This window comes from Mauremys reevesii, linkage group 7, assembly GCF_016161935.1.
Source record: "Mauremys reevesii isolate NIE-2019 linkage group 7, ASM1616193v1, whole genome shotgun sequence".
Taxonomy (NCBI): domain Eukaryota; kingdom Metazoa; phylum Chordata; order Testudines; family Geoemydidae; genus Mauremys; species Mauremys reevesii.
In genome coordinates, this window is record NC_052629.1 from 64,437,067 (window position 1) to 64,462,727 (window position 25,661).

Consider the following 25,661-nt stretch of genomic DNA (forward strand, 5'->3'; position numbering starts at 1 on the left):
CCAGAAGCCAGCCTCCTTTCAAAGGAGGATCCTGCACTCTCTGGGGAAAGCCACCTCAAAAAACCAGAGAGCACAGGCTGATGCAAGAGGTGGAAAAGCTTCAGCAAGCTCTGGAAGAAGGGGCTGCATCATGCAGACCAGCGTCCTCCCTAGTGTGCTACAGGGGCGTTGCCTGCCCTCTGCCATGCCCCAGTGGGGCGGACACAGCGCACACAGCCTCTTTCTACACAGATGTGACAATTGGGTTGATTTCTTTAAGCAACAGCTGTGTTGAGGGCTCTGCCTTTCCCTTTTCTCACTCCCTGTTTGAGCTGGTGCTTCCGAATGAGGGACAATCCTGTACTTAAACCTGCCTATACTGGAATATTAAAGGACAGAAGCCAGGGAGCCTTCTGCAGGAGGTGCAGTTCTTTAGAAGGCCTGTGTTCTGCAATACCCTTGTGGCCAGAGATTTGGCCTAGGGGCCCTCGAGGGTGCTGGGCGAGTGGGATGGAAAGCCTGGTAGTTTTGCTGCCCACACCCTGAGGCTGGACCGACTCGTTAACCTCCCTCATACTGCTCTTAGGCCTGTCACTCATCTAGACGTAAACTTAATTTCTTCTTGTAAAATGCTACTAACTTTCATCTGGGTCATGCCTCACCATGCACACCTGCTCAGCTCCCTAGATGCCAGAAGCCCAGCTAGGATGGTTATGGTGGCAAGTAGATTTTTTTTTATTTTTCTTTTAATAGGAACCATATAGCTCTAGTCCTTTCTGTATCTAGCAACACTAACTGCTGTGAACTCGGCACTACTCTATAATGGTAATGCTGCGCTAGCTGGGCTCTGTCTCCTCCCAGCCAAAGATGCGGATTGAGGAGCAGGCAGCATATGGCGCCAGGTACTGAGGACAAGGGGACAGACTTGTGAAACCTGCCCTGGCCACATACACCTCTGCCACCCCCTTCCAGCCTCCTTCCAGTTAGCTTTGCATCCTCACCCTGGGAGGCTGCTACCTCTGCATCTGGCAGACAAAGGGAGGAGAGCAAGTGCAGATGCAGGAGACAGCGCTCCTAGGTCTGTGGCAAAGTCCTGCCCCCCCCCCCCCACACACACACACAGAGGAGGGACTCAGTTGGCTGTCCTGCTGCCCCCTCTCTGGTGCTGGGTTGGCCCAGTGTTCATTCTGCCTCCAAGCAAGGAATGGGCTCAACCTGCTGCTTCAGTTCAGTCTTGCTCCACCACTTCTGCAGCTTTGCCCAGGGTGCCAGCATCAGGCAGCTGAGCTTCTGCGGTGGGAGCTCTGCAGCAGCAGCTCCCGACTGGAGTCGTTTAATTTGGAGGTGTTATGTTTTTGATTGAAGTACTGTCGCTTCCCCAGAGAGCAGGTGCTCAGTGTGAACAGCTCCTGTCGCCCAACCCATTGTCTGTCAGCATTTTTGACCATAAGTAATGTCCTCAACTGAGCAGCGCTGCTTCTTGGGACGCAGCCTGCTAGCAGTGCAGGAAGGAAGCCCCCTGCTGGGGATACTGTGCTGCATCTGCTGTCTGCCCCTTGACCCACTGTCCTAGGGTGGGGGGAATTCCTAACTGTGCTTAGTGTAGTCTCCTCCCCTCCCCTCCTTTTCAATGGTAGGGCCACTGTTCAGGTGGTATTTCACATACTGTTGTGTAGACACTTCCTTTTTAAGTTCTGGAGTGTGTGTGAAGGGGTGGGGCTTAGATCACTGGGATTGGTTCCAGAATGTCTTGCCTTCCATCTAGCCCTGACCCCGCTCTGCTAAGGTTGGAAAAGAGCAGCCTCATCCACCAGAATTTGAGTCTACATGCTTGTCCCACCCTGCTGGCTCCATGGGCTGCACCAGCCAACTCAGCCCTGTGAGTGCTTCCCAGAGATGCTGGGTACCTGCATCTTGCCCTGCAGTTGAGCATGGAGCTGGGGCTTGCCTGGGGAGGGGACCAGAGCTGGGGCTTGGAGCTTGTCTGGGAACGTGCTCTGTATTTTTTCCTGAATGCTAATAAGTATTCAGTTCAAGGTTTAAAAACCTGAATATGCCTTAGCACCTGCTGATGGCCTCCTGAGTGGGCACAGGGCTCTCACCACGGACTGGCCCACACACTGATTTTGTGCCGATTTAACTATTTTACTTGGGGCGGTGAGGGGGAGTGTTTCCCCAGTTGAAATAGTTAAATGAGTGTGAGCCCTCTTGTGGGCGCTGTTACACTGCTGTGAAGGTTCCCCTTCCTCTGCAGGACTATCAATGCCACCCCAACCTCCTTTGTCTGGGTATAGTTGTGGCCACACTTAGGGAGTTGGCCTGCTCTGTCTTACTGTGAGTGTGGTACAATTTGTATGTGGACAGGGCCTGAGGCTTGGAGCTTTGCTTCTGGCATTTCTGTTCTTCCTCGTGTCTGTAGATCTCATGTGGCCAAACAGCTGTTCTCTCCTAAGCATTGCTCCCATGCTGTGCTGCCTCGCGCCCCTGGGGGACCGATGCCCCCTTTCTACTTTACAGCATGTGATTCTCACCCGAGCTAGCTATTGTTCTCAACCCACTGCCCCTTCTGCAGCATTTCTGCCTTTGCTTTGTTCAGCCGGAGTGCAGCATGTGTCTCTTGGAGGATGTGTCCCAGCATGAATACACGGTGTGCTTTACAGACCTGTTGCTCTGAATCCACTTTGCTGTTGGCTTGTCAGCTGTTGGGGGTGCACCCCGTGGCTCCCATTTAGTTGCTGCAGCTAGAGTATTCTCTTGCCCAGATACTTTCAAGTTAGTGCCCATAGGAAGGGAAGGCCCTGTGCACTGGGCTGTCAGCATTTGCTTTGCCAGTCTCTTAGAGCCCAGCTAAGGTGGGAACCAAGGAACAATTAGCCACCTGAGGATTAAAATGCCATGCAGCCTCCTGGAGCCAGGCAGCAGCAGAGAGGGCTGGTCTTGGCTGGGAGTTTGTGCACTCCTGCAGCTTCTGGGGTGAGGACAGATGAACGTTGGCCCCTTGCCCCACTGTGATAGGGTGGGAGAAGAGCAGGCTCATCCACCAGAACTGGAGTCTACATGCTCATCCCACCCTGCTGGCTCCATGCTGAGTTGAATGGCACAGTCCTGCCAACAGCCCCCTGGCAGTTCCAGCATCTCGTGGAGAGAAGCCAGGCATGCCAAGCAGCCTGTGGCCAGGTGGACTTGTCAGAGAGTTTGAAATAGCAGCCTCTGAATCTGCATCCTGGCCAGGGAGAACTCGCCTGCTCTATTGTTGGTCTGCTAGGTGAGATGGCCCTGAGCCCCCTGCTGTAATGACCAGCAGCCACAGCACACTTAGTGTCTCACCCTTGATGAGTGCTGCAGAGGCCACTCGGCAAAGCCGAGATTGGAGGGAAAGTGCTGTAGTGGCTGCAGGTGGTCCTGGGGAGGTACTCCTATGCAAGGACTGGCCAGGAAGAAGATTGGACCAAGTGGCAGTAAAAGATAACTGAGTCAGTGGTTTGGAGTGAGGACTGGTCAGGAAGGGCCTTTAATAGGGCAGACGAGCTTATCTTAGATTTGGTAGTGAAAGGGGAGATAGTGGAGGGGCAGACTGGGTGAGATGGAGTCAGCGATGAAGCAAGAAATTGATTTTGTAGCCATGTTCTGCATTTGTGTAATGGGGATGAGGTGACGGGGGAGGAGACTACCAAGACAGAATGGGTCATAGGACAGGTCATGCTGTTCCAGGTGATGTCAGTGGTGATGATGGTTTAAACTTAGTTTCTTGCATTTAGAAAGATTCTGCCTGATTGAGAGATTTCCTTCAGCTTAAAATGGGGACAGTTTCCAGTCTCCCACACTGTACTGGGCACTGCCGTCTAGAGATGGCTTTGAGGAGTAACCAGTTCCTGCTCCCTGCTATGCCTGGATTAAGGACAGTCAGTGTCCTGTGCTCATGGCCTCAGCCAATTAACTGCTATTGGCTAAAGTAGCTGTCCTATCCAATGTCCAGGTTGCAAACAAGGCTGCTGGAATGGAAGAATCCTTAGAAGGGAGAGGCTTGTCTCACCTGCCTCCATCCTGATCCATACTTCCCATGTAACCCTCCTCCCAGTGGCCAGTTCCTGACATGTGGCTCAAGCCAGGAGTGTTTGTAGCCAAATGTCGGACAATGGCAAACCCCTTAATGCAGGGCTGAATAGGCCATGTGAGCAAGGGAGTGCAAGTTGCTCAGGCTGTGCCTCTCCTTGTTCACACAAATCAGTTCACTTAGACATCACTTCTTGGGCTCAGGCCAAAATTGGTGTGTGTGTGGCGGGGGGTGTCCCCTGTTGGCAACAGGTGCTGGCTGCAGTGTGCTTGAGCCCTCATCATCTCTCCTCTGCCCAGGCCAAATGTCTCTCTTGCTGCCCCAGGGCTGAGAGGGGAGTTTAGTCTGGCTCAGGCCCCTGCTGAGACTGCTGGCTAGCAGGAGATTAGACTGGTTGACATCTTTGACTCTGTCCCCAGGGAATCACTCTCTGTGCCCTCCTATTTCCCCAGGCTGCTAAGCACCCATCAGCTAATAGCTTGGTATCAGCATCCCAGCCAAGGGCCAAGCATCTGCTTTTAAGGTCTCTGTGCCCCAGTCCAAGTTCTGAGCTGTCCAGTTTTCCAGCTGTGGGCTACACTAACCTTCATTCCTCGGGGGGGGGGGGGGGGGGCTGCACTGTGGCAGGAGAGCAAGGTCACAAGTACAAACCCTACAAGCTCTGACTGAACAAGCATCTGCTCCAGCTGTTTGAAAGTCTGCTGCAGGCACTGGTGCTTGGCAGCTGTGAGCAGGGTTCTGTGCCCAACAGAGTTGTCACTGCCTGAGGCCGAGTGGGAGCTTGGTGTCTAAGGGATGAGGGGGTACCCTGCACTCTCTCGGGTGGCTGGGTGTACAAGGCCTATCCGTTGCTGTAAGCGGCCCACTTCTCCAGCTCCAGGAGGCAGGCAACAGTGCACAAAAGCGCATGGTCGGCTCTACAGCCAATGGGTGATGGTAGACTCAGGGTGCCTACAGAAAACAGCCTCTTCTCTTCAAGAGGGCAGGTGCTCCCTGGGCAGTAATGATCCTCCCAAACTTCTGTTCACTTGGGGCCTCAGTCTGCTGCCAAGGAGGGAGCTGCAGGCTGGACTTGGCCTGTACAGCCCAGCTGGGCTTTAGATGTGCTCTTTATCTGGCTTGGAATGTATGCATCAGCTACTCACGCTCCCTTGCTTGGTGCGTTCTGCTTTTTGTACATTTCTCTTGAAGGAGAGCTTGAGGATGGTCCCAAGGGTTCATTGTCCCTTGGCAATACTTGATCAGTAATTGCTGCACTAGACAGAAATCTCCTGTTTTCTTAACCAATGTTTTAGGCTCCACATTCTGATCACTTTTACCTACTCTAAAATACTGTCCATGACATGCTGGTCATAAGTGAGACAGTTAGCTTGATCAGCATTGTGCATTACAGTTTGAATTCTTACAGGTCTCATGGGCTGGAAATTACTTGTTTGAAAATGAATTTTGAAGTGTTAATGTTTTGAGATCATAAACAACTTTCCCTCCACAAGCTGCTGGACTGTGTCTGAGGGTGGGTGTGCCCTGGGACCTGGACAACCTTCTGGGGAATTTACTTTTTTAAAAATTATTCACAATTTATATGGCAAAATGTTAATTTTTTGGATAAGAATAAAATTATTTTGATACCATGTAGTGAGTGGCTGCCTTGCCCTCATCCTCCTGCCTGTGCTGGGACTAGGCTGCCTCTTACCATGTCTCCCACCCAGCATTTCCACCAGAGTTCAGAGTCATGTGAAAGCAGGCAGCTGTGGTCTCACCCTCTGCAAACTCAGGGGAAGACCCAGCTCAGCACAAAAAGCATGAACAGATCAGCCACCCCCATTTTCCAGCCTGTCTAGGTTTCCCTATTGAAAATACTCCCTGAGTGTCTTTGATAGTACACAGCAGCTGTATAGCCCAACACCTACCTTCAGCCCCTGCTCTCCTGCTGCAGCTAGAGGCTGTTGTGGGACCTCTGGTTGGGGGTGAGGGTCTCAGAGGGAAAGATTCCCCAAGCTCAGGGCTGCTCCAGACCTAGCACTCCCCACTGGTGGGCTCTAGGAGGGTGGAGCATTGAGGGCCATGTGGAGAATCGTTACCTGCCATGCAGTCACAGCTGTTACACATGCATCCATCCTCCCACAGCTCCAAGACCATCTGCTCTGCACATGCACCAGGGCAAGGGGATAGAGCCCAGGCTGCCTCGCATCAAACATAACCCTGCTCCCAAGCAGCTGTGGCCAGCATGGGGCCCTCCTTGTCACTGGTGTTAAGGCAAGGACACGGCCGGGAGCTTAGCGCCTCCTGTCTCTGAGTGAAGGGTGGGGGCCAGGGGGACTGCAAAGGGGTTAAAGCTAAGGAGTAGGAGTAGGAGAGCAGCTTCAATCTCCCTCCTGTTCAGTCCAAGTCCATTTACACAAAGCCCTAGTTCCTGCTCACTCCCATTCTTAGTCCTACCTTCTACAGCTGCTGAAAAAACAAACCTGTTTTGTTTAGTTCAGAGGGCCACATCCATGGTGGGGTGTGGAGAGGCACTATCTGCAGTGCTTTCTCACTGCTGAAAAATGGAGCCCCTAAAGACATTTAGACTCCCCTGCCTTCCATGGAAACCAGATGAAGTTAGAAGCTTAAATACCTGCATATTGAGGCGAGAGATGCAGCCTTCCTCCTGTGAGCACAGGCCTACCCTGGGCAGCTGGACAAGTGAAGAATCTGCCCAGTTGCAGGTGGGGCACAGAGCAGCAGATTTACCTCTAACTTTTGTCAGTAACTGATGGAGGGGAGAGCCACTGTATGGCTGCTGCTGCTAAAGTAGCAGGCAATGCTGTGTGTTTATACCCTCTCCTGCCCTATGGCCCCCATGCAATCAGTGACAGCCTGTGAAGTCAGGGTTGGGCCCTAGGACAGCAGTGCTCTAAAGTACAATCAATGTGAGTTTAGACTAAAGCCCTCAAGACCATGATGGAGACAAAGACTAGGGGTTGGATCTGTGCCCCAAGCGCTCCAAAGACACATGCAGGGGTGGAAGGGATCATGGGAATCCAACCTCCCTTAGCAGTCACTGCTCAACCCTTCCCCCAGCCAGCATATAGAAACACCCTGCACCAAGCTGGCCTGCAACTTTGACTGTTACCACTGCCTTTGACTCAACTCATCAAACTGAGCAGCATCAGCTTTACCACCACGCTGAGTGAAAAGGTCACATTGAATACCTTTAATTAACATGATTTAAAAAAACCCACCATTTAAGACTGGCCCTTCAGACAGACCATAACTCAGACAATAATTTAAATGATAAAATACACTGGCTGCCAACAGAATAACCCAAAACAAGCTTCAGGCCTACTGAAAACACCAGCTGACCATGATGTGCTCTGGGTGGGTGAGGCTGTTTGCTCAGTGCAGCATGTATTACTGTGGCACCAAGTTACTGCAGGAAATTCTGGGATCCTAGCTGCTACCCGCTGGACACTGTAAAACACTGGTTCCTGCATTGGCAGGAGCTGGTCACACCAATGCACTGCACTGCCTGCGGCTTTAGAAAGCTCTGCTGGGGAGAGAGTGGCTACTGCCAACCCCAAATGCCAACTCCAGGCAGGAGTCCCAGTTCATCCTGGGGAAGGACGGGGCTGGAAAGTGTCATACCAGGGTTTGTGCTGCAGATAGTAGGAACTGACACTTAAGACATTGAGGGAATTGAGCTGGCAGCTTGTCACAGTTGTTTTGCCTGTAAGGAGAGGCCCTATGGAGGGCTGGGCAGCCAGCCCAGGCTCCTGGTTGTGTGTCTGTCAGAAAAACCATTTGGCTGGGCTCAGGCACTAGGGGCTGGGTAAAAACAGTCTCTGAACGCACTAAGGTTCCCTCTCTTACCTAAGAGGCCATTGCTAGAATGGCCTTCCACAACCCGAGCCTGGCTGCTGAATTGGATCACCTACCGGAGTGGGGCATGTTTGCTACGTGTTCACCACATGATTCCAGGAGAGAATGTGGGGGGTGCAGTGGGCAGAGATCACAGCTGCCAGCCTGCAGTACTGGAGCTAGGCCCCTGGATCTAGCTGATGCGTTCCATGCTAGGATGTGTGGTCTCGACAGTGCATTGCCATGACACAATGATCTCCTGGGCTCGTTGCTAGAGATCATACATGGCATGGAAATAGGAACTATTCCCCCAGTTCTCCCCCCCCATGCCTGCAGGGAGGGAAGAGGGGGACTCTGAGAGGCGTGTCCCTCATTTGTACTTTTGGGAAGGCCTTGCATTTTCACTAGTAAAAACCTGAGAACGTTTCCCTACATCTGCTGGTGTGAGCCGCCCCCCTGGCCTCCAAGCAGCCATTGCTGGCCAGCCCTGCTGTATTGTGCAGCCACAGCATCTGTGTTAAGGCACAGCTGAGTCAAGCATTTCATGTAAACACTCAACACCTTGAAGGAAGACTCTGCCAAGCGAGTTGAGTACCATTAAGCAAGAAGCAGAAATGCTCAATCATTCTAGACAAAACGCTGGAGCCAGCCACGCCTCGCTGTCCCAGCCGCCACAGTCTGGGTCATCTCTGTGAAGCTGGAGGCTTCAGTGCCACCTTCAAGGAAGCAGCCTGCTGGAAAACAGAAAGAAAGGAGCCATGGAGGGGGCTGAGTCCTGGGACGCTGCTAGAGCCACCCTGACAGTGACTGAGCGAGCGTGGCACATTGGCCCAGCCCAGTGCCCTCACTTGCATAGGATGGGGAGGAACAGCTCAGCCACTATAAAACAAAACAAAGCCTGACTAGCCCATGAGGGAGCAGGGCGTGAGACACCCCAGCACCTAGCAGGGAGCCTCGCCAGGCAAAGGGAACCCCGCAGCCCCACTGGGTAACACAATAGCCAATCTGATTGCAGACATGCAGAGCTGGGCTCACCTGGGGCTGGCTGGATTGACACGTCAGGGCAGCAGGTTTGGCAGGTGGGATAGGCAGAGCTGACAATTTGGTCCTCTCCATGCTACAGCCATTCAGCTTATCTGCCTTATGCTGGCAAGAGCAAGACAAAGAGCATTTCTTTAATGTGAAACGTTTGGGATCAGCATCGGCTGTTCTCCCAGAAACTGCTGCTATCAGAATAGTCAGGCCATGTCACTGTGGTGGTGTGAATGCAGCAAAGCTGATCCCCAGTACTCCTGCCTCTGCCCTCCACAGGCCCAGCACACCACGCTGCCCATTCAAGGGTTGACTCTGGCAGGCACACAGCCACCTGGATAATGCCCACCAGCTCTTATGTGGGCTGCCCCCCCTCAGACAGTCATGAGCCCTCAGTACTGGTCATGGAGCTGGGGGGGTGGAAAGGGTGTGTGTGACTGCACTCGGGGGCGCAGAGGTGTGTGCACGCAGATCCCCTACTTGTGAAGTAAGAGCTGAGTGGCTAGTGGGCAGAAAGGCCAATGTGAGGACCCAGGATGAGACGCACCTGTTTGCTTCTCAGCTCGGGGAGAGGCCGGGTCGGTGGCTTCGGCTTCACCTAACAACAGGGTGCAATACAGTCAGTCACCCAGTCCCAAACCAACTCCCGCCAGGTGCCCTCTGACCCCTAGCACAGCTCAGCGCCGCCGTAAGGGCTCAGCAAAAGTACTGGTGGGTCCAGTGGCATGAGAGCATGGGCCACATTGTCCATGAAAAGAACAAGGCCGATCTGCTGGGAAGGAAGGGCCGTGAGGCTCTGGCCAAGTAACACAGCCTGCCTGGCTCTGTGTCTGATGGGGCCACAGGCCATGGGAGTGTTTGAACTGTGCTGATTCAGGCTTTCAGCATCATGGAGAAGCCTAGCCGGGACCTTGGCTGAGGGGGCTTCTGTGCCAGGGGGTGGGCAGATGCCCTGGAAGGTGCCAAGGGTGTTTGAGACGCAACCCACCAACATTGCAGGGCTAGGGGCTGGCCTGTGGACATGCTGCCCCACTGGCTCCCCCTGACAGCTCCACATGGGCCTGGGTAATGGGAGAGAGAGCTCTGGAGCACTGCACCGGGAGGAGCAGTGGGGGTCATCACACCCCCTCTGGGTGGTGGGATCACAGCACGGGGGACTGCAACGGGCCTGGCAGGAGAGGGCAGGGGGCACCCCCAAGCAGCACATGCTGTCTTGGGGCCCGAAGCCTTGCTGAGGGTGGCTTCAGGCAGGAAGGTGACATGCTGGGCAGGCCCGCAGGCATCTGATGTCCAGCACCAGCCTCCAGCAGCGATGGTGATGCTGCCAGTCAGGGTTCCCGCTAGCACATTTCCAAAGCTTGGTGAGAAGCAGCATTACCTCGCCAGAAGCTGGTTTGGGCTTTGCAGAGACCAGTGGGGGAGGTGCCACACTGGGTTTAACTCCAACCTAATTCAAATGCAGAGAAAAGAAAACAAACCTAAGGTTTCGCTGTCCTCTTTGAATGAAAATTGTGGCTCTCCTATCAGTTCCCAGGCCAGCAGCACATGGCAGCCTGTGCTGGGATTCAGTGGGGGAGCAGTTACTCACATGCCCACATTTACACATGAAACAAGAGGGAGTCACAGCGCATGCTAGAGCCTTTCCCGCTTCATGCATTCACTGGGGCAGGCCAGGGCAGAGAGCCTAGTGCCATGTGCAGCACTGGCCGCCCTTCCCCACAGGCTGCTACTCCCAAGGGAGCTGAGCAGCAGCAGGGTATAACCTGCCCGCCCCTTCCCTCTCCCATCCCCGCAAAGGCTCCTGCCCCCAAGGGAGCTAAGGCCTAGCTGGCTAGAACCTGCCCACCCCTTCCCCATCCTGTCCCCGCAGAGGCTCCTGCCCCAAAGGGAGCTGAGGCCCGGCTGCAGGGCCCTGTTCCCAGCGGTTCTTTGGACAGGCCTGGTGCTCTACCCAGAGGCAGGATCTCTGCTCTGGGAGCTGCTCATGGCTAATGTTCTGTCTAACGCTGTGTGCAGCCCTAGAGCCGGGTCGGGTGGAGAGATGGGGGCATAAGGGTGTCTTGAACTGAAGTTAGTGCAGCCTTGCCAGGGACGGAGCTGCCTGTCTGGGTGGGGACTGCTTTGGGCTTTGGAAAGGCTCTAATTTATTGTGATGCCAGAGGCCACAAAGGCCCAGGAGCAATTTTCCCAAAGCAGTTCAATCGTCATTGGGCCAGTAAGCAAGACTGAGAGTGACTCTCCAGCCTGACAAACTGGAGAAATAGTCTGAAGTAAACAGGATGAAATTCAGTAAGGACAAATACAAAGTGCTCCACTTAGGGAAGAACAATCACAGTTGCACACATACAAAATGGGAAATGACTGCCTAGGAAGGAGTACTGTGGAAAGGGATCTGGGCATCATAGTGGGTCACAAGCTAAATATATGTCAACAATGTTTGCATTTTTTGCAACAGCGTTACATCATTCTGGGATGTATTAGCAGGAGTATTGTAAGCAAGACATGAGAAGTAATTCTTCCACTCAACTCTGCACTGATTAGGCCTGAACTGGAGTATTTGTCCATTTCTGGGTGCCACATTTCAGGAAAGATGTGGACAAATTGGAGAAAGCCCAGAGAACACCAAGAGAAATGATTAAAAGTCTAGAAAACATGACCTATAAGGGAAGATTGAAAAAAAATTAGGTTTCTCTAGTCTGGAAAAGAGAAGACCAAGGAGGGACATGATATGAGTTTTCAAGTACATGAAAGGTTGTTACAAGGAGGAGGGAGAAAAATTGTTCTCCTTAACCTCTGAGGATAGGACAAGAAGCAAATGGCTTAAATTGAAGCAAAGGCAGTTTAGGTTGGACATTAGGAAAAACTACCTGTTAGGGTATTAAGCACTGGAATAAATTGCCTAGGGAAGCTGTTGACTCTTCATCATTGGAGATTTTTAAGAGCAGGTTAGACAAACACCTGTCAGGGATGGTCTAGATAATACATAGTCCTGCCTGGAGTGCAGGGGACTGGACTAGAAGACCTCTCGAGGTCCCCTTCAGTCCTACGATTGTATGATGGCTGGATGTTCACCTAGGAGGAGGCAGACCCAGAGGCTAGTCCCTGCCTCACTGACCCCTCCAGTATTTTATACAAAGCAGAACAGCTTCAACAGGTTAGACTGAGAGTCCTCCCCGCCACCATTAACCCACAGCCCGGTGGTTAGTGCACTCCCCTGGGAGGGTGAGACCCAGGTTCAGAGCCTATTCTAGATTGAGGGGTTCAAACCTGGGTCTCCTGCCCCACAGGGACGTGCTCTAACCATTAGGGTAATGGTTATAAAGGGGGGGGGCACTAGAACCATCTCCTCCAGCCATTTGGTGAATCTAGCCCCTTTTTTAAAAAAAGTACTGCAGAAGCAGGAAACCTGCCAAAAGATCAGTGGGGCCACTAGAAGATTGAGAAGTTAAAACAGCACTCAAGGAAGATAAAGCTATTGTGGAGAATCTAAATGAATTCTTTGCATCGGTCTTCACTGCAGAGGATGTGAGGAAGATTCCCAAACCTGAGCCATTCTTTTTAGGTGACAAATCTGAGGAACTGTCCCAGATGGATAGGTCCATCAATGGCTATTAGCCAGGATGAGCAAGGATGGTGTCCCTAGCCTCTGTTTGCTAGAATCTGGGAATGGGTGACAGGGGATGGATCACTGGATGATTGCCTGTTCTGTTCATTCTCTCTGGGGCACCTGGCATTGGCCACTATCAGTAGACAGGATACTGGGCAAGATGGACCTTTGGTCTGACCCAGTATGCCCGTTCTTATGTTCTTACTGAGGTGTTGATAGAGAAGGTTTTGGAAGAAACTGGCAAACTGGTTGAAACTATAGAGAATTATCAGACACATAGATGAAAATAATTTGTTGGGGGAGGAGTCAATACAGCTTTTATAAAGGGAAAATCATGCCTCCCTAATCTATTCGATTTTTTTGAGCGGCTCAACAAATATGTGGACAAGGGTGGTCCAGTGGATATAGTGCACTTGGACTTTCAGAAAGCACTTAACAAGGATCTTCAATAAAGGCTCTTAAGAAAAGTAAGTAGTCATGGGATAAGAGGGAAAGTCCTCTCATGAATCAGTAACTGGTTAAAAGATAGGAAATGAAGGGTAGGAATAAATGATCAGTTTACAGAATGGAGAGAGGTAAATAGCAGAGTTCCCCAGGGGTCTGTACTTGGACCAGTACTGTTCAACATATTCATAAATGATCTGGAAAAAGAGGTAAACAGCAAGGCGGCACAGTTTGCAGTTGACACAAAATTACTCAAGATACTGAAGTCCAAAGCAGACTGAAGAGTTACAAAGGGATCTCACAAAACTGGGTGACTGGGCAACAAAATGGCCGATGAAATTCCATGTTGATAAATGCAAAGCAATGCACATTGGAAAACATAATCCCAACTATACATACAAAATGATGGGGTCTAAATTAGCTGTTACCACTCAAGAAAGAGATCTTGGAGTCATTGTGGATAATTCTCTGAAAACATCCATTCAATGTGCAGCGACAATCAGAAAAGCTAACAGAATGTTATGCACCATTAGGAAAGGGATAGATAATAAGACAGAAAATATCATAATGCCACTATATAAATCCATGGTACGCCCACACCTTGAATACTGCATGCCGTTCTGGCCACCCCAAGTCAAAACATTTATATTAGGATTGAAAAGGATACAGAGAAGGGCTACAAAAATGATTGGTGGTAGGCTTCCATATGAGGAGAGATTAAAAAGATTGGGAATGTTCATCTTAGAAAAGAGATGACTGAGGGGGGATATGATAGAGGTCTATAAAATCATAAATGGTGTGGAGAAAGTGAATAAGGAAGTGTTATTTAACCCTTCACGTAACACAGGAAATGAATAGGCAGCAAGTTTAAAACACACAAAAGGAAGTACTTCTTCCCACAACACACAGTCAACCTGTGAAACTCGTTGCCAGGGGATGCCTGCGAAGGCCAAAATATAACTGGGTTAAAAAAAATTAGATAAATTCATGAAGGATTGGTCCCACAATAGCTATTAGCCAACATGGTTAGGAATGCAACCCAGGCTCTGTATGTCCCTAAGCCTCTTACTGCCAGATGGTGGGACTGAATGACAAGGAATGGATCATTAACTAATTGCTCTGTTCTGTTAATTCCCTCTGCCAGAAGACAGGATACTGGGCTAGACCCAGTATGGCCATTCCTATGTTCTTCTCTGCCCTGGCTTCCTGCTTCTTGAATGTCTCATCCTGAGGAATGGGCTGGGGTGGTGGGGATTGTGTCTGTCTCTCGTTCTAGTGGGCAAGACTTGGAGCCTTGGAAAGGTGTTTTCAGTATACTGTCCTAGGGTTCCAGTATGGCTACTATGACCTCCTCAGTGAGATCCCAGGCAGTTTCACCCGTGATGTCTTCCCCCAAATTCCTCCCTCTCTCCAGGTGTCAGAGTGGGTTCCTGTATGGACAGATAAGCAGAGCCCTGCACTGAGATGGAAGAGTCTGAAGGGATGTCTCCATGATTATCCTGGACATCATCCAGTGGAGGAGCTCCAGTTAAAAAGGGTGGTGATCAGGCAGTACCAGTGATAGATGGAAGTCTTGTTATCAAGTGGGTCTTGGTACTGAAAAGTGCTCACTAACCATAAACAGTGGAGACTCTAAGTTCATCTGCCACTGATAAATTTGTCTGGTACCAAACGAAGAGACAGTACAGACATGATGGTGTGTTTGTCTCTAGACATTTAGATTCCTCTGAGGCGGATGCCAACAGAGTCAGATGTTTAGGCTGCATGGTACTGAGGAACCCCTCAGGGGTGGTACTGGCAGTAAAGCAGAGTCTGATGGTACAGGTCTGGAAGAATGTTTCCCCTTGTCTTTGTCACGTCCAGATAGTACAGAGGCTGTGTTTGCTCCTGGCAGAGCTTCATGGCTTTCCAGCCCTGCTGGTACTGAAGGAGTCCTTTGCCTCTACAGTACACAGCCGAGAGGTTGACACATGTGAGGCAGCTGACCTACTGGGAGACCAGTGTTTTTTAAGAGCAGGCTCCTTATGAAGGGAGTTGGAACCGCTTTTCCTGTGACCCTTTTGGAGGTCTTTGGAGATTTTCCCTTTCTGGGGGAGAGCTGACCCAAGGTCAAAGAGGCACTGAATCTGCCCAGAGACTGGTGTACGGGGTGTCCTGATCTGGCTCTGAAGTGGGGCGAAGGGTAGTGCTCCATCATTAGTAGCCTCAACTTAATCTCCCAGTTCCTCCACACCCTGAATTTAAGGGCCAGACAGAAGTTACACTTCTGAGGGACATGTAACTCTCCAAGACAGAGAACGCAGTTGGAGTGACCTTTGCTAACGGGGTGCCCTCCTGGCAAGAGAGGCAGTGTTTGAGGCCATGTCCAAGGAAGACAAGGCTTCAGAGGGAAGGGTGAGGAACAAAACTAAGCCTCTCAACTACTAAACTAAGATAAGCTAAACTGAAACTATCTAAAACTAAACTAGCAGCTAGTTTAGGGGAAAAAACGTACAGCCGAGGCACACTCCAAAGGTGGACACACGAAAGCTCCATCTCAGGCTGAGGTGGTTGAGGAAGAACTGAAGGTGGTTCACTCACGCAGCCCTATAGAGTCTCGGTGTGAGGCATGAGGCAATAGGGCGTGCGGACACTCTGAAAATCTCTGCTCGAAGGCACACAGGGCGCATGCCCATCTGAAGTGGAGCACCCACAGGGACACTACTCAAAGAAGAACGCTGTGTTCTCCAGTTAGGGAAGCCACTGAAAGTCTATGCTACAACACAGGCATTTCCACACACAGCTCCCTTCAGCACTATGTCCCTTCACCACGGAGCACAGCCAACTCTCCACCACCAAATCTGAGAGCAGGAGCATAGAGCAGCCCAAGTGAGCTGTGCAGGGTCACATAGTCAGTGCCACAGCGGTGACTCTGGGCCCCTGGATTCATTACACTCAGCTCAGCTGCCCTGAGGGGTATTTGGCAGACTGCTGCTAAGATTGCAGCTGTGACTGTCTCAGGCATTTGACAGCAAAGCAGTAACATCAGACACAGCAGTCCCAGGCCAGTCAGTTACCTGCACAGGTTTGGCTGGATACGCTAGAGAGCTCAGACAGACGCTGCTGGCCACCGCGGGAGGCTGAGAAGGAACAAGTAAAAATTATTTGCTTCTCATCAACCAGAGTGTTTTCCCCTCTCCTTGTGAAAAGTGTGAATGGGACCCAAAGCAAAACTATTTTCAAATTTGCAAACAATGAGTATCTGGCCAGAAATGTCATTGTGGAGGGCAATCCACCTGAGTGGCAGGGCCAGACATGGAACTGCACCAAGCTTGGCAGGTGGGTACTAAAGGGAACAGTCATGGGGGTGGGGGGAGACTAGAAGCAGAAGAGGTAACCCAGGGGTAACTGGGGGCTAATGAGGTTGCTAAAGGAAGCTGGGGGTAGGGGAGTTGGTTGAATGGGGGTTCTTGGGTCAAACAGCCGACTGCAGTTTCCTCCCTTTTACAGACCTCCTGCCTATCAGACATGATGGACGAGGCTGGGGGACGCCCGCTCTGGCACCTTTCTCATCAGTGCGGGGTCCATATGCCCCATCACAGCTCTGCCCCCCGCAAGGGTAGATACATTCCTCAAATCCAGTTCTACCCCGGTTGGAGCTCACCCAGCCCCAGGCTCACATACTCAGCATGTGCTATGGGGCCTCTCCCTGCTCTGCCTAGCAACCTGCCCTTCTGATTTGGTGGAAAGTCCTCTTTCTTCCCCAGTAAGGCCCTGTTTTCCACGTTTTAACCTGGAGCAAACTAACAGGGGAAATGGGAGCATCTTGGGGAAGCACAGGCACAGCCTGGACTGTAGAGAGATAATATGGCCAAGCTACGGAACCATCCCCCCCTCAAAGAACTGTATCAATCCTTGGCTTCTGGCTCCACTGAGGGGCTCTTACAGCACCCAGTTGCCTAGAAATAGCAGAACGCACCAACTGGAGTAGCCAAGGCACAGAGGGTCAGGCCTGCATCCCTTAGCCTATCACTATGATCAGATTCACACCATCCTGGGCAGGGGTGGCTCCAGACCCCAGCACGCCTAGCGCGTGCTTGGGGTGGCATGCCGCAGGGGGCGCTCTGCCGGTGGCCGGGAGGGTGGCAGGCGGCTCCGGTGGACCTCCCGCAGGCACTGCGCTGCTTGGGGCGGCGAAATGTCTACAGCCATCCCTGATCCTGGGTTTGTTCTCCTCTCCAGCTCTGCAGCACAGGCTCTTAACTGCGTGACTTATATGACTGTGCTGCCTTGGTGTGTAAGGGGGCCTTGTGCTGCCTGTGTGGGCATGGAAATGCAATCCCCCCCGCTCCAGCAGAGGGCTCTTGGGAAGGACAGTGATGGTCCACTGAAGCGGTTACAAAGGGGTGATGGAAGCAGCCTGACTCTCCTTCTGAGACACAGTGGCCGGGAGCCCAGAATTCCCCAGAAAAACTCCCCAGCCACGAGAGCTGCCCTCCTGCTCCCCAGGCTGCCTGGGCCACACATACCTCGGGCGGCGGCCTGCTGGGAGTCATGGGCACGTACACAGTCCTGGGGCTCTTCAGGTCTGAGGTTGTGGAGATCAGATTTGGGCTGCTGATGTCGCAACTCTGCAGCTCATGCCTCATGTTCCTGGTATTGCTGCCCTCTTGAAACATGGGGTTGGAGAGCCCGTTGGTGGTGTTGGTCACAATCCTCCTGAAACACACACACAAAAGAGCCACAGCCATATTTTCCCTCTGGTTTGATTTCACCCAAAGACGCCCAATTTTGAGGTCTGCTGAACAGCCCAGTGGCTCTTTGGCAGTGAGGCACAGAACAGCCCAGGATTCTCCAGGGACCTGCTGTCACCTGGCCCTAAAACGTGCTACATCATAGACAAGGGAGAATAATACGCTTTTCAACACTACTCATGAAAAACCATATATTGTAGAAAAGGTCAGACCCTGAAAGATGGATGTGTATCAGGGACCTAAAAATGTGTCCCAAGGGAATGGAAAGCACAACCAGTCTTGTTTCATCACAGAGTATGATGACGTCACCATTAAATGCTGATTACTGGGCACACGGATTCATTTTCTTCTTTTTTCAGTTTTTTAAAAACAAACCCAGCATTTTAATCACTTTATTGCAAAAATAACTGAAGCCGACAACAGGCAGTGGCCACCTTTGGAAATTTGAGCTCAGCATCACAACAGGTGTGGGATAGGGCCAACATGCAGATCTCTGATGCCTCAACTACAAAGCCAGCCTGCATAGCTGACCGTATGTGACCATGAATGCGGAGACAGGATCATCCATGCTGCGAGGCTCTCAGTGGTTTGGGGTATGGGAGGTGCAGGCACGGCCCCGTTTCACAGAGAGCTTTCACCTACTGCTACTTGGCCCTGCTAGGCAGAGACCTGGGTGCTATTCCTGTTTCTGCCTGAAGTGACTTTGTACCAGTTCAAATCCTCAATTACCTGAGCTGTAGAGCTAACAGGTCTGCCTGTCCGTCTAGCCCATACTCATCACCCTGGAATCCAGAGATTGTGTTTTCTCCCATTTAGAAACATGGGCAACACATTCTGTAACTCCTTTGAAGATTGATTCTTACTTCTAAAGGGTGTGGTGACCATTTTAATTACACCAATTAAATGATTGAAAAATAATGCTAAATTAAACTAAGAGCTCCTTCAGGTAGCGAATTACCTTTCCCAGCTGCACCACTGGAATGATGTAGTTTTGGGAGGGCGGAGGGGTGTGTGTGTGTGCGTTAATTTCTGATTATTTCTCCCTGGAAGAGGGCACAACCGGGCTTGTGTGTTGCTGTGCAGGATATGACAGGGTATGTCTCAATTGCTTCCTCATGCCTGACTGGGGAAAAGTCCAAGTGGGTGTGTGCTTGGGACTGCTGTAAGCCCGTCTGCACGGCTGAATCACAGGAGCAAACCCAGCCCTGTGCTGCTCACTTGCACTGTCAGTCCTCTCCCTTTCCTGCACATCCCGGCTCTGCCACCTCACATTCTGTAAGTGCTGTGAGCAATCGCAGCGGCTAAGGTGTGGTTGTGCCTTGGGGCGCTGAGAGGCCAGCTGGGAATCCCAGGTGCTTGGCAGACACTCCTGGCCTGGAGCTACTGCTTTTACAACAATGGCTACTAACTGCCAATCCCCTGAAGCCCACAGAGCCTCAGCCTGAGGATTGTAACCCAATGCCCAGAGGCCCCAGACAGGATCGGGGCCTCGTTGTGCCGGGCACTCTACAGTGCACTGGTCCCAGCCCCAGGAGCCTGTGATGAGGGGATGGGGAGAGGGAGGAGGTGCCATGGGAGTGGGACACCCTCACAGTCTGTTACACACACTGGGATATTGCTGCGCCTTCAGGTTCGCCTCTCATTCCTGTTGTGTCTGTAACTTCCCATTGGCCTGCCCCTTCCAAGAAGCCCTAAAATCACCAGGTGATGTCCAGGCTGGGACCAGCACCCAAGGGCGGGGAGGCGGGGAGGCCTGCGATTCTAAGCCCTCCACGTAGTTGTATAGCAGCTTCCCCCAAATGGCCTTTGGGCTGGGGCTTCTCAGCCCTGGGGCAGGAAGGAGAGTGAGCATTGAACAGAAAGAGGTGGGCCAACACGAAGAGGGGCTTTCACCCTCAGAGAAGCTACTGCACCCTCCCACTGCTTCAGTTCAGGGGTGTCACACCTGGCCCAGGCATCGCTCAGGGCACACTGGTTAGTGAGTGAATGAGAGCAGCAGAGAAGAGAGAGCAGCTCTTTGGCCCTGTGCCTGGCCCCTCCCCAGTACCCCCATTATTCCCCTCCTGCCTAGAGAGGACATTGGCAGGGCCCTGTCAGCACCAGGACCTGCAGCTCCTTGTTTGGTGAGAGCACAGGGACTGTCAGCACTGCAGGAAGAGTACAAAAGCCCAGGGCAGCCCATGCAGGGGGTTGGGAAGCATACCACACTCTCCGGGGGGTGCTTGCTGTGCAGGGAGGCTCATCAGAAGCTCCTGCTGTCAAACAAGGAGTGGACAGGACCTGCACCTATCCCGCTTCTCCAGGGTCCTCCTGAGCAGGCTGCTCAGTGACCAAACACCCACCAGCAGGCAGCAGATGAAGGCGGTGGGGGTGGGGGTGTAGGAAGGAAGAGCCCAGAGAGGCAGGCCAGGAGAGGGCTCCAAAGGGTGGGTGAAGGGGTGGTATTTCAGAGATTCGGGGCTACAGCTTCCCACGCCTGTCACTGATCAGAACCCAGAGCAGGGGCTTCGTGAACAGCAGCAGCTCCCATATGATGGCCAGACAGTGGCTCCTCTGGGCATGGGGCTGGGCTTGTCAGTGCAGGTGACAATGACAAAAACCACCGGGACAAACTGACCCGCTGGTCAGCAGCCTCGGCTGAAGGGCTAGGGTTGGATAGGCCATGGGGGAATGAACTCTTCTCTCCTGAAGGCCATAGGGGACAGGGGAAAGCATGGGGACACTTGTCTGTCAGCACAGGACTCAGACAAGCACCTGGATATCTGGAGCCAAGCACAAGTACTAATGGCCAGTGGACTGGTATGGAGAGAGTCAAGCAACTATATTGATTCAGTCTGTCCATCCAGCTGTCCAGTCAGCCTGTCGCTTGCTCCTCACCATGGAATCTGGCTATTGTGTACCCCAGCGAATCAGAGGAGCTGCCTGCCATGGGGACTGAGCTCTCTGGGGGCACAGTACAGAAGCGGGAGTCTTACCCTTTCTGGAAGTATTTCTTCCCATTGCCTTTGTAGAACACAAAGCCTCCGACGGTCAGCATGGCTACCAGCACCACCACTGTCAGCACGGCTGCCACAACCACACTGCTTCCACCTGTTGAGAGCCAGAGAGAGAGATCAGGGCGGGGGCTGCTCCCTTCATCAGGGCTAGCGACTCAGGGATTTGGTTTGGGGAATTCAGTCACCTATCCCAGCCCATCCCCTGGTGAGCAGGGCAGGGCCAGACTGTCCATTGTTTTCCAGTGCTTTGGCCAATCTAAGCAGCCCCTAAAAGGAGCGCGTTGCCCAGCCTATCAGACATCCCAGTCAGGACATTGCTACTGCCTGCAGCCCAGCTGTTTTCTCCAGCAGGTCCATCCCGAGCCCTGCCCTACTGGCCCTGGTGAGTGCTGTACCTGCTGCAATCTCCGAGAGCTTCCGCTCGCAGTATGGCGCAGCCCAGCCGGGCTCACAGTGGCATTCCCGCTTGTGATTGCAGACCTGAAATCCAATCCGGCAGAGTTAGGGTCCAGCAGCAACTCTGACCTGCTGACCATGCTTTACAAGGGGAGGGTTTGGGCTCAATCCTGCAGCCTCTACTCAGGTCACACTCCCATCGGCTTCAGCAGCAGTTTGACTTTACTGAGCAAGCAGCAGGATTGGGCCCCTTGTAACTGCTGCACATTTGCTCTGGCCTCAGGATCACGGCTGGTGAATTATCATTACCACACAGATACTGACAGCAAGAGACCTGTTCTCCCGAAGCAGAGTATGAGTGACTTGCGCTGGCATCACCCGGGAATCAGCCCAGACAGTGCCTGTTTGTCTGACATGCAACAGCGTGTGATGCTGCTGTGCCCCATTGGTTGCACTCAGCACCAGCATCTGGAACAGTCAAATCGCCCCATCTCAGCACCTGTGAGCAGCTCACAGATGTCTCACTTGGGCAGCGCCTCCCACAATCACAGCTGCTGGAGGAGAGGAAGTTCTGCTGAACTCATTGGCAGAAAATGTTCCCTCTCAACTTGAGCCAAATTGCTCCCTGAACCAAAGTGCCCAGCAAAAGGCAGGGCGCAAGGCCATGGGAATGTGGCCTGATCCGTTCCTTCAGGGTGGACATGATGAGAAAAGTGAAGTGTTGTGGGAGCTCTCTCGGGGACGAGGGCCCTGTTATCACACAGTGACCACACAGCCCAGTTGTGGGTGGCCATGTGCTCTGAGGGAGGCAATGCTGTGATAGTGCGACATGAATGCGACATGAAAAGAGACGACATGACTGGCGTAGACAGACATAGCAAATGGGTCTTGGGAACGTGACAGGTTGCTGGCTGAAAGGCTGCATTTGCCAGCAGATCACAGGAGCAGACATTAGCACCGAGGTACTGCAGACTAAGGGCGGGACGTGCAGTGCTGCAGGATGGGGAGAGCTGCTCTAACATCAGACGCAGAATGGAGTGTGGACAGATAGAGAGGAAGGTCTGTGAAGCACCAAGAACCCATGTGAGATGGTCCCAGGGGTCCAGCAGTGCATGACAGTGGCACAGAGTATGTTCATGTCTGCTGTGTGTGCTCACAAACACATAGGGTGTCTGGGCAAAGCCTTGTCAGGAACAATACTTAGCCTCTTTCACTCACACACCTCCCAACACTCTACAACACAATCAGCGCTCCGATGTTACAGCTGGGGGATCTGAGGCACAGTCGCTCCTGTACAGTCACAGGACACCCAGGGGATCATGGCCACACCAGCACCTCTGTGTGATGCCGTGCCCTTTCCATGGCCTGAACCTACCCCATGACCGTTGCACTTTGCAGAGCAGTTTTTGGCACCGTAAATCAGGAGGTCCTGGCAGCGCCCAGCATAGCAGACCTGGAATGAGAAGGTATAATGCTTTTAGCACCGTGTATACAGGCACCCTGCCATTACCCATCCTGCACTCACAGCCACACGTCAGCCTCAGCACACACAGCAACTCAGCAGCTATGTTACCTCCTTGCTGCTGACCTTTCCCCCTTCTCCAGCAGGTCCCATGGCAAACCCATCCTTCCCCAGCACCCGCAAAGCCAAGCACACATCACCAGCCCAGCAGACAAGAACAGCGGCAGCCTGTGCAGGGTGCTCACCATTTCCTCCCCACACTTGGTGCCCGTTGGCACCATCACAAGATTCGCCACCATGTCACTTTCTTCCTTGTCAGTGACAGCTACTTTGCAGGTCACCCTTCCGAGAGACAGGGAGTAGACACCACCCCCTCCAATGGGGTTCCTGTTCCCACTCAGGCAATGCAGCGTGCCACACTTAATGTCTCTGCAGGAAAAGTAAATGTCAGGAGTGAGCGTGCTTGGGTCTCATCTCACCTTAGCTTTAGCATGGTCCCAAAGCCTCGCACCCCACAGCCTGTGCCAATGTGGGACAGCTCCTCTGCCTTTGCCTGGAGGGTGGGCTCAGTGCTAGCAACAGGTCCGGGCTCAGCAGCCCTTGCAGATGTCTGGGCCCAGCATAGCGCCCCCACCCACCTAGGGGCTCCAGATCTGATCTGCCGGAAACCATCTCTAGGGGGAGAGGGGAGTTCAGTGTCAGACCAGTTGTGAGGGCAGGGGTGTGAGCAGGCCCAGCTCAGCAGTTTTTGGACAGAGATCACCGATTCCTGTTGTACACACCACCAAAGAGCCGCCTGACAGTTCAGGTCAGCATTGATGCATCACATTGGGGCTGGCTCTTTAGTAGTGAAGGGCTCCCTCCCTCTCTCCTTCTGGACCCCACACACTTGGCCAGGCTCCATGGCTGTATGCTGGGAGCCAGCAGGGCAGCTCCAAGCTGTGCAGCCTGCACTACACTGCCAGGATCCTGGCAGGAATTACTGTAAAATGTCTGTCAGAGACTAGCAGGGGCCCAGAGTAATATCGCTGCTTGAAGCCTGAGCTTTGTGAGGATATCAAAGTAATCTGCCTCCACTGACCCCTGAAACTGACTAACCTTCTCCTCCCCCAAAAAAGAGCACAGAGTTGCAGAGAATGGATTCTTCAAAGAAATCTGAAGATTTACACAGATACCTCGCTAAGAAGGGTGTTTCCAGCTTCCAGAGTGGAGAGACATCTCAGACTCCAAGTGAATACTTGGCAGCCAAGCCAGGGCTGGGAAAAAACAAATGGCCACCAAACTGGACATTCTGGAGATGATCTCTTGAGTTTGAGGCCATGAGAGAGGAACAAGAGTCTAGCAGTAAAGAAGGAAGTTACTGATTTGGAAGAGAAAGTCACTGTGCTAGACACTGGCCTCAGAGAGACAGAGCTGCAGAGCCGCATGGCATGGATGGAGCAGAGAGAAAGATGCAGCTTAAACTTCATGATTCAGAAAACAGAGGGAGAAGGAACACAAGAATTAAGGAAATACTGAAAATGCCTGAAAATACTGAAGGAGGAAATCCAATCTGGCATGTAAAAATGGTGATTGAGGAATTGTTAAATCTGAGCTCTCTGAGAGAGGTGCCAGGGGAGAGAGCACATAGAGTGCTGCTCCCCCCGCAGCTAGGCCTTCTAATAGACCCAGAGACCTAATTGTGAAATTTCATGGTTATCAGCAGAAAAAATTAATTAAGAAAAAAGCCAGAGAGCATTCAGAACTCATACTCAAAGGCTACAAGCTGCAATTTTCCACAATCTCTCTGCCCAAACTTAAAAAAAGAGGAGCTGGGGGAAATTACATCAGCACTCAAAAGGGCAGAAATCCATGACAACTGGGGATTCCCAGTCATACTCTCTTTCAGCTTCAAAAATCAGCATTATTTAGGCTATGTCTAGACTACAGACCTTACAGCGGCAGGGCGCTGCACACAGGCAGCAACATGAGTGGGGGGGGGGGCAAGGAAGAAGAGAAGAGTGGCTAGTCCTACAAAAAGAGGAGAAGAGTCAATGGAGATAGCTAGAGTTTGGAGCCCCAGGAGGATACAGGATGACTCGCAGAAGATTGCAAGAGAGGACAAGAGGACTTGAAGTCAGAAAGAACAAGAGGAAGGCCAGAAAATCACACCAACACCAGCAAGAGACAGGTCTATGTGATTGGTGACTCCCTACTGAGAAGAATGGACAGGCCTGTCACCAGAGCTGATCCGGAGAACAGAAGGGTGTCCTGTCTGCCGGGAGCTAAGATACGGGTTGTGGACCTGAGGCTGAAGAGGATCCTAATGGGAACAGGAAAGAATCCACTGATTGTCCTTCACGTGGGAACAAATGCTACGGCTAGATTCTTGCTGGAAAGCATCAAGGGAGACTATGCCAGGCTGGGGAAGATGCTTAAAGAAATGGCGGCTCAGATGACCTTCAGTAGGATGGTATCTGTCGAAGTTTGGGTGCCCTGACAGATTAATCCTGATGGTAAGTCAGTTCCACGACGGCATGACGGCTCGTGTTCTGGATGACGGAGAAGCTTCAGAGGCCTTTCCCGTCACAAACGGCGTCAAGCAAGGGTGTATGTTGGCACCGACCCTGTTCAGCATAATGTTTTCAGCTCTGCTGTCAGACGCCTTTCAGAACAGTTCCTTGGGAATCAGCCTGAGATACAGGACTGATGGGAAACTGTTCAACCTGCGAAGACTCCAGGCTGTCACCAAAATAAAGGAGACTGTGCTAAGAGACCTTCTTTTTGCTGACGACTGTGCCCTGAATGCTGGATCAGAGCAGGAAATGCAAGCTAGCATGGATAAATTCACAGCAGCATGCGATAACTTCGGCCTCCTCATCAACATAAAGAAAACTGAAGTGATGCACCAGCCAGCTCCGAAAGCCCAACACCAAGAGCCCACCATCATAGTGAAGGGACAAAAGCTGCAAGCAGTGGACCAATTTACATACCTTGGCAGCACCCTTTCTCGCGCAGTGACAATTGACATCGAGGTCAACTGCAGAATCGCTAAGGCAAGTTCTGCATTTGGCAGACTGTTGACCAACGTGTGGGACCGCCGTGGAATAAGCCTTGCTACAAAGCTTAAAGTCTACCG

General features: G+C 52.1%; 2 protein-coding genes across 3 annotated transcripts in view; one reads left to right on the plus strand and one right to left on the minus strand.

Annotated features, from left to right (window-relative positions):
- LOC120368654 (erlin-1-like) overlaps positions 1-5,913 on the plus strand; it is a 57,723-nt gene extending 51,810 nt beyond the window's left edge. Inside the window, 1 exon segment of the mRNA XM_039480938.1 lies at positions 2-5,913. Within this exon segment, the coding sequence (XP_039336872.1) occupies positions 2-274 (273 nt within the window). The 3' untranslated portion in view covers positions 275-5,913.
- Positions 5,914-6,886: 973 nt separating this feature from the next.
- Positions 6,887-25,661, minus strand: part of ADAM8 (ADAM metallopeptidase domain 8) — a 97,722-nt gene continuing 78,947 nt past the window's right edge. The window contains exons 16-25 of one of the 2 annotated variants that reach the window (XM_039481657.1): positions 22,789-22,972; positions 22,457-22,534; positions 21,081-21,165; positions 20,665-20,779; positions 17,465-17,654; positions 16,013-16,075; positions 10,284-10,352; positions 9,453-9,503; positions 8,909-9,019; positions 6,887-8,604 (exon numbers count right to left, since the gene is read on the minus strand). In XM_039481657.1, the coding sequence (XP_039337591.1) occupies positions 8,557-8,604; positions 8,909-9,019; positions 9,453-9,503; positions 10,284-10,352; positions 16,013-16,075; positions 17,465-17,654; positions 20,665-20,779; positions 21,081-21,165; positions 22,457-22,534; positions 22,789-22,972 (994 nt within the window). In that variant the 3' untranslated portion in view covers positions 6,887-8,556. Of the gene's footprint in view, positions 8,608-8,908; positions 9,020-9,452; positions 9,504-10,283; positions 10,353-16,012; positions 16,076-17,464; positions 17,655-20,664; positions 20,780-21,080; positions 21,166-22,456; positions 22,535-22,788; positions 22,973-25,661 lie in introns of both variants that reach the window. The other variant, XM_039481656.1, reaches the window with a different exon arrangement.